Source organism: Homalodisca vitripennis, chromosome 2 (assembly GCF_021130785.1).
Source record: "Homalodisca vitripennis isolate AUS2020 chromosome 2, UT_GWSS_2.1, whole genome shotgun sequence".
Classification (NCBI taxonomy): Eukaryota; Metazoa; Arthropoda; class Insecta; order Hemiptera; family Cicadellidae; genus Homalodisca; species Homalodisca vitripennis.
In genome coordinates, this window is record NC_060208.1 from 68,890,178 (window position 1) to 68,899,002 (window position 8,825).

The 8,825-nt window shown below is 29.9% G+C and overlaps 1 protein-coding gene across 4 annotated transcripts; it reads left to right on the forward strand.

The window, feature by feature from the left end:
- Window positions 1-711: 711 nt before the first annotated feature.
- Window positions 712-8,385, forward strand: LOC124354115 (UMP-CMP kinase 2, mitochondrial-like). Of its 4 annotated transcripts, none has more exons than XM_046804334.1 (7): window positions 712-863; window positions 2,822-2,922; window positions 4,141-4,223; window positions 5,279-5,402; window positions 5,866-6,067; window positions 7,184-7,390; window positions 8,197-8,385. In XM_046804334.1, coding segments are annotated over exons 1-7 (852 nt in total). In that variant the 5' UTR covers window positions 712-861; the 3' UTR covers window positions 8,330-8,385. The 4 variants fall into 4 exon arrangements, with proteins under 4 accessions (XP_046660290.1, XP_046660292.1, XP_046660291.1 ...); XM_046804336.1 differs by lacking the exon at window positions 712-863 and adding an exon at window positions 877-1,099; XM_046804335.1 differs by lacking the exon at window positions 712-863 and adding an exon at window positions 1,114-1,349.
- Window positions 8,386-8,825: the final 440 nt, after the last annotated feature.

Genomic DNA, 8,825 nt, shown 5'->3' on the forward strand with positions numbered 1-8,825 from the left:
TTATTATAATCTGCATGACAAAATTTTCTGAATATAAAATTTTTATCCTAATGTGTAATGGGCGTCTATATTCCAAAACTTATCTCTGACCATGTTAAAAACAATCCGATACTGTCTAATCCAATACGAAAAACTTGGATTTTTATGTAAACAAAAATAAATATAATTATTTACTTAATTGGAAAAAATATTCTTATCAGTTCTAAATGTCTTGGAATTATTATTGGAATTAGAAATTCAAAACTCACGTAACTGATGCCTATTAGCTAAAAGTTATGAATAATGAAGCCACAACTAAAATTACTATTGTTTAAAATGTTTTTACTTATTTGCTACGTTTGTTAACAAATATCATCGTTCTATTACGACTTTATGGTGAACTTGATCATGGATTAATTCTCATATTTGTTGCTTGCTTTGTAACATTGCACAAGATCTATATTTGAAATCTCTTAACAGCTAAAATTCACTCTACTAAGAAAACTTAACAATTATATTTTTATTAAAAATTCTTTACTACATGGATCCAAATAATAAAGAAAATTAATCATTAATCACTAAGATTCATATTTGTAACGGTTTGCAACGGGAATTAATAATGTAAACGTCGAATAATTTTATACTTATTGATAATGGCATGAAACACATAACTATGCATTCATGTGACAAACACAATTATCAAAAATAATACTAAAATAATAATATTACTTCATTTGGACTGTTTACATCTTGGATGTATACATTTAATTGTAAGCCCTCGATTCGTAGTCATATTTCCTTATGTAATAGAGACATTTCAGTTGATAAGACTAATCAAGATAAGCTCAGTAATTGTAAAATCACTACATCATCTGATTATCAATGTAAGTACCATTACACACCGATACAGTTTATTGTTGTAGTTAACAATACAGAGAAGTTAATATTTGATAGAGTAAAGCAACCGAGCTAGAACCATAGAGAATATATATTTATAGAGGAGACATGATGTAGAGCAAAATGTGATTAGAATTCAGCTGAACGGGTTCATTTATTTGAACCTAGATTGCGCTAGTGCAGGTCAATAAGTTATAGTGGGAAGATTGAAGTTTTAGTTCCGGTGATCTATTTTTAGATTCTGGATTTATATTTATATCCATAATTTTGTTTTAAATATGTGATGTGTTTTTTATAATATTGTGAATTTTATCCCCTTGACATCGTACTAATAATTGCGTTTAACGAAATCAATTATCACCATTTTTACCTTTTTTTACATAATAACTGTGTGTTTTTATTTAGTAATTTTTTAATGCATTCCTAATAAAAGCCATTTGGCTGAATTGTACTCACCCATTTTCACTTAAAAGGTAATAAAAACCCACAAAACTAATCTATATAGATGCAGAATAAAAAAGTTAACATTTAGCATAAAGCATAAAGCTGTTTATTTATAATATTCACTTGACTTTACTGAGATACCAGGATTTGTCAAAAAGACGGTTTATAATTCTTTAGAAAGTTATTGAGTTCGGTTAGGACTGGCTTTTCTATAAAAACTATTCATAAGACGACTTTTCACAATTCAGTCGTCAATAGTAATTAATTGCTTTGAGTAAATACAAGCAATTGAGATCAAACGTACTCTTAGATAAATGTACCGTATAAATAGTTTTATGTTAAAAAATAATTGTCCTTTGTTAAAAAGGGTTTTCGCATGTTGATGTTTCTCAAAAAAGGCAGAAAAAGAGAATTGAAAAAAATACTAAATTCCTATACAGACAGTTAAAATCTGAAACCTTAAACAATTATTTAAAATATGGATGTCATTAAAAAATATGAAATAATGCTAATCACAGTGATAGTGATTCGCATGACTATCAAGGATAGTCGTAACGATCCAGCTTGGTTTAATTTATTTAACGCCAATTTTTAAACTGGTTTACTAACGACCTATTGTGGATACCAAGCCTAACCTTATCGTCACTACTAAGACTTACTCTTGTAGAATTGTAAAGGTAATAAAACTATATGTACACATATAATAAATAATAGGTTTTAAAAACAATAGTAAAGACTACATAAATTGACAGGACCTCTCTCAATGGTGTAACGCATTCAACATTGTTTTGAATTGGTTTAACATATATAACAACCCACATATACATATTTAAAGCAGTTCAAAAAAGTAAAACTTCATATTTGTTAATAATTTTTTCATGTTATATATATATATATATATATATATATTAGTTACTAGTTTATACTAAAATAAAGTGAACAAAGTTTTGATGGCAATGGCGAACGGGGAGGGAAGTTTTGTGGGAACATTTATGGGAACTTAAATTTCTCAACCTTTATAGGTGATTAAGGCATGATTGCTTATTAACAATTTTTATAAAAATCTACGTTTTCTAAATCTAAAATTTTCATATAATTTGGAGCATAAGTTATAAAAAAGTTAAATCCCATACTAAAGAGCATGGGATCATTTAGAAATTGAGAAATCTAAGTTCCAACATTAAAAAACTAACGCTATTAGAAAAAATGCACTTTATTACCTAAAACAATTACATTAAATCTGTCCAGAACCACAGGTGATATCTCAACTGTTTAAGTTCTTTTATATTACTGGAATACGTTCATAATCAATTAAGAAAAATAAACAAACATGCAAATGTTTTTATTCTCTAGTTTAAAAGTCACTAAAGTAACAATATCACAAATCCCTGTGTTTTACGTCTTTAACTTCAGTTTTAAGTTTCGAAAACAAATTTTTTGGTGTTAACTACCTCCACATTACCACAAATAATAAAGTTATATTTAAATGTTTATCTTTTAGGAATCATGCCATGACTCCGCCTATGCTACAAGCGGTGTTCGCAGTCCAGATTGCTTCTCTTTTACAGAGTGCTATTTGTATCTCTCGATATTCTCGCCAGAGTAAGTAATACTTAGCAACTGTTATAACATAACTTTTAGTAGTATTAAGGTGTATCTGGTCAACGTAAATTATGCAACCAGAAAAGTACATTGTTTTTCAAGGTGATCTGACTTTTGGATTCCTCGTTATGCCTTAGAATGACGGGATCGTTACCACTTTCCACTTACCAAGATCGAAACAATTTCTATATATTCTGTCTCCAAGTTAAGCTGACATTTTTTTATTGAAAGGTACTTTTACGATTAATTAGATGTTAATAGACTAAGCAAATTCATCAAAGTATTTTTTAAAATGTTGATTTGGAATACAGGCACACTTTAGTTTAACAAGGAAAGCTTGTAAAAGTTGACAGTTTTAACAAAAATTGTAAAAGCCCTCTTATATAAAAAATTAGTTTTGGTTAAAGTTTTGGTGATAACGAACTTTACCACTTTTATTCTGAAATATTTAGAAGATAAATATTCTGAAGATTAAGAACCAAAGTGATGATTTAAACAAAAGTTATTAATAATTAAAATTACAGTAAACTTAGTAGTAAATATCAATATTTACTACTAAGAAATACTAGAAATATATCAATATATTTCTGTAAAAGGGCCAAAAGTAATTTAAAAATTCTAAAACTAACTCGGTATCCCTGATTTTAACTTTTAAACTATAATACTCTGTCTGAATCCCATACGAAAGTATTTACAGAATTTCGGTCCCAAATAGGGGAATTTCATTCCTACCATAACCAAAAGCCTCACTCTCAAATAATGCAAATTTTGTGGAATACTGCGCTGTCACAACGCGATATACTGTGAAAAATGTCAGTTCTGTAGACTGCCATCATTATGCACAGATTCGTGGTTACGATTGTAAACAAAAATACTGTAGTATTCTAAAATGTCCAAGTAAAATAGAAAAAGTATTTCTTTCTTCACCTATTAACATCCTCATTGGTTTAACATTACTACTTTACAGCAATGACTGTTTATTACTCGTGAAGGAAAACACATATGAAATATTTCGATATTTTTCTTATGAAAATGTCTCTATGGGGAAACATTTAACATAAGACTCCTCTCTAACCAATTAATATTGATTATGCCATTAATATTAATGACAAATAAAATTTGAACATTAGATATGAAAAATAGAATATTATTCTATACATGAATCATTTAGTTTCATTATCAATACACAATATAAAACAATTGTATCTTATTTTTCAGATCATTCGTACCATGCCATTCCTCCAACATCATTTGGAATATACCACAGCCTGTGGGATATATTCAACGTTCTAAAGGAAATTGTGAGTATATATATGTTGATGAGCATGCTGTTACAAGTATTTATTATAGTTTTATTTATGTCTTTAATGAAAGTATTAAAACGTAAATATAGTAACACATCTATTCCACTTTCCTTCCGTAAGTGATATCTTAGAAGATATCTAAGAATATATCTGATATCTAAGAAGTGGTATCTTATAAGAAGCAGATCCAAAGCGTACCGTGAAAAGTATTGATACACTACGAATTGTGTATAGTAATAAACCTCATACATTTTTTTGAATCCAAACTAAATAAACTTTTAATGTAGTGCAAATTGTAGGTTATAACTGTAAAGTAATATTATTGATAAATCACGAGCATTTTGTTATATTGTGCAAATTCGATTCAATAAAATATTTATTCATACTCGTTCTTTAACAGTTCTTTTCTGAAAGACTGCTCTGATATACGTTAATGGTCTGTAAGTTATTTTTTACAAATTATTTCTAAGCCTCACATTTAAAATTTAATTTCAAAACGCTCAGAAAATTTATAAATACATTATATTATTTTAAACACGCTTAGTTCTGTCAAGTAATATTTTAATACCAATATAAACAGTCAGTAGCCACTTTATAAGTAACAGATAGGTAATTAACATTGCCGAGATAATAATAAATTATAATAATGTAACACAAAACTTCTCTAGGTAAACCTGTCGTGTTTTCTATGATCATAAATCTGAAACAATGACAGTAAAATCTCCATCAATGTCTACAATGTCTATCAAGAACAAATTAATGATATATGTAGTAAAATATAGAAAAGTGGTACATAGAGCTTCCGAACCCATACTTCGCTTTGTAATAGTTTGAAATTATAAAAATATACTATCTTATGCCAAAGGATTACGTAACTTGTGTAGATAACGCATTAAATAAAATGTACAGTCTTGCTGGAAAACCTAGTCAATATTGGGGTTTATTTCGTATTGCACTATTTTAGAAAATAATTTTGCTATTTATATAAAGACAGCTTATTGACTTTCTAGAATAATCAGTTATGGCGTGATAATGCAGGATTTTTTTCTCAGCCAGAAGTTATGAATCTTCCACCAGTTTATGATCTATATGAGAGAATGATACAGAACAAGATCGTCCAACTGCCGAAAGGGGATAGAAAACCTTTCATTGTTATCGAAGGAGTCAAAGGTTCAGGTAAATATTGAACCTAACTAGTTCTACTTACATTTATGGTCATAATTTAGATTAGGCCTATGTAGAAAAATCTCTGGAATAATGTGAACTTGGTAACATCGAAACATAGTGGTTTAACAGAAAATTAATACGTTGACCTAGAAATTGTTTGCATTTTGGTAAGATTTGCGTAGGAATTGTCCCTTTCTTGTAATATTTATCCCTTTTGAAGGATTCTTCCTGCTACGAAACTTTTTAATGGAATGATATGACGCATTTCTAAAAAAAAAAAATAAATAAATCAACAAAAAAATCACCAATTCACGTTGTTCCACCATCTTGTAACGTCAAAAGTTACTTAATTTATGTGTCCTGAAGTAAAGCAGTTCCTGATTTGTACATTTATTGGGTTTTGAGAATGATGGAGCTCAATAAAAACAAATGTATTTGTAATTATAAATAATGATAAATGCAATTTTTCAAGGAAAGTCAGCTTTGACGGTGACGTTTGCCCAAAATATGAACGCCACCTATCTGCGAGCACCCCCTGAGTATTTAACACCTTTCAAGATGTGGATGAAGACTAGAAACAAACTTGAAAGGAACGCTTTCCACGCCCTTTCCAACTACCTTTTGGCGGAACAGGCAAAGCAGATGCTAGAGTCAAAACTGGTCGTTATGGATCTGTAAGTTTTCATGCTTAAAGACATTGAAAAGAAAACACTGCACTTATTTTTCTAACAAAGAAAAACATTTAGTAAGATTTTTACCTTATCAAACAATATGAAATTCATGTTTAGTAAATTTTTGTACACATCAAATACCTGATTATTTTAAACGAACCACATTATTACCTACCTTAAACTCTGGAATTTCCAGTGACTCTAAATTTATTTAATTTCTATCCTTCATTTACGAAACTAAGAGTTATAAGTTACTTATTTATTAACAAAATAAAACATTTAGTTAGAAATTTGCCTTATCAAACAATATACAAACTTAATATGCAAAGACATATTCATCTATGTTTTAATGTATTTATCAAAAATAATGATAATGTGATCTCCTCATAGCACACTCTTCTGCATTATATCTTGATTTAATAATTTTTAACAGAACTAACCCAATTTTAAAATAATGAAAGTGAAATTTTGATAAGAGATTACAAAAGTACATATTTGAAGCTAAAGTTGATCTTTGCCTACATATGACCCCTGAGTTTCCGATTTACATATATAAATACATGCACAATTTTGATTCCTGGTAGATCATCCGCAGTGAGATATTTATGCTTTCCTTTAAACGAATGAAATGAAAGCACGAGTAAAATTAAATGAACAGGATGGCTTGTCAACTAAACTTGTATTGGCGTAGAAAGAACACAACATAAATACACTGTTCAAAATCCACAGTTTTCAAAACCCTTACGTCGTAGATCTGTAGGGACTTAAGAAAACCTTACTTTAAGAGAACTCTTTTGCACAACTAAGAGTTTACTAGCCAATTCTTGAGAAATACAGGTAAAATGTTGTACTATCACGAAGAGAATGTTAAATTTGAATCTATAAGATTCAACCATTAAAACAGTAATTATAAATTAGTTAAATATCATACACTGGAATTAATTTAAAATCATACACTGGACAGTTAGACGAGAGAATATTAGTGCTTTTTAAATTTTAATGTAATATTTTGTATAAAAGGACTGAATTCGAAATCTTCGAAGTATTAATTTAGATCAGGGCCATAAATATTAAGTGAAATATAATAATATCTGTATATTGACAATTTATTATGTATAGATACTGGCACGGGCTGACAGCGTACGAGTTAGGGAGGCTCTCTGGGCGGGCCAACGTGCTCCCTGTGCCCTCCTCTCCTATCTACAAGTGGCCAGAAGATCTACTAGTGCCTGACATCGCCTTCTACCTCATGGTTACCGAGGAGAGTCGCTACTACCGCGAGAAACACACCAACGCTCCAGCCATCAGTAGGCGCCTCAGAGACGCGTGGGTACCACATGTTTACTGCTAGTTCCTCTGAATGTAGCTGTAGATGTAGATATGTAGATGTAGAATGTAGATAGCGTCTTCTTATCACAATATGTAATAACAGTTGGAAGTCCATAACCGATTTTGAAACTTTGTGGCGAACGTTATAAAATGATAATATAATAAAACGAAGAAATTAATTTTATACGGCATTTAATATTTGCAAATTTGAACCGTATCAATTAAAACAAAAACTGAAATTTTTTTGGTTGGTCAATTTCACGTCTTAAGTAAACTTTAACTTGTAAGAAAGAGATCACACGAAGAACAATTTACATACTGAATCGATTTAGTTTAGATAGTTTTAGTTCAATTGTCATTGAAGATTTATTTCGTCAAACATGGTGGCCATATCCTATTGGTGGCCATTGGTGGTGATTCGGAAGTCACTTTTAAGCCGTTGGTCCTCAGGTTAAGTGTTAGAAAGGGCTTCTTAGCCCTAACTTCGCCTGGTAAAATAAGTCATTACTTTACTTTACAAATGAAAATTATAAGTTTTTCGCTCCAAGATTCTTCTCGTTATTGAAATTGATTGTGGGATCGAAGCTGTGTAATGTAAGAAGTACTAGTGTTGTAATGAATTAATTGTATTCTGTGGGAATAAGACAGATCAAGGTGTAAGGCGACAAGGGGATAATGCACATGTATAGGGATTCGTGTTACTGGCACTATATATTTTTCTCATTATACTTCAGTAAAAGAGGTTGTTACACAAATCGTAACATAAGAGTTTACATGTAATCGAGTGCTATGTGTTGTTACAGCATGTACAAAGCGTTCGGCAGATTCCACCGGCCAAGAATGGTGCACGTCAACGGCGACAGGTCCCGCAGAGAAGTTGAGGCGGAGATCAGAAATATTACATGTAGAGTATTACAGGGACTATTAGACAATTAGTTAATATCCCTTTTATCTCTTAGTTGCTCGCAAGTTAGTTGATACTTTTCAAAGTTACTTAAAAAATTTTGCTAGCATTAGTTTTCAAAATTCAATTGTTTATCAGACAATGTATTTATTATAAAGTAAATACTTATTCGCAAATAAATTTACTATAAATAATAAATTTATTGAAAAATATTCGATTATCACGTCCTCAAAATACGAATAAAAGGGGATAGCATTTTGAGGATATTTGAGTTGATGGTGTCAGACTATTAGGTGTCCTACGTCTGAAGTCCTCACTAGTCTCGCGAAGATTCATAATTATCAATGGATGATAATTATCAACCATCAATAATCAATAATCAAGTATTGTTATTATTATTGTCAATTATTATTATTGTTACTAATTGTTATTACAGTTATCATTATTATTATCAATTATCACTTGATAGAACGCGATATTTAGAGGTAGAATAATTCTACTAAATGTTTCCGACCGTTTATAATTCAT

Excerpts from the sequence above, each read along its gene's own strand:
- LOC124354115 (XM_046804334.1), top strand. Across the intron at positions 5,403-5,865 it reads CGAAGGAGTCAAAGGTTCAG|GAAAGTCAGCTTTGACGGTG; the intron begins GTAAATATTGAA and ends CAATTTTTCAAG. Across the intron at positions 6,068-7,183 it reads AAACTGGTCGTTATGGATCT|ATACTGGCACGGGCTGACAG; the intron begins GTAAGTTTTCAT and ends TATTATGTATAG.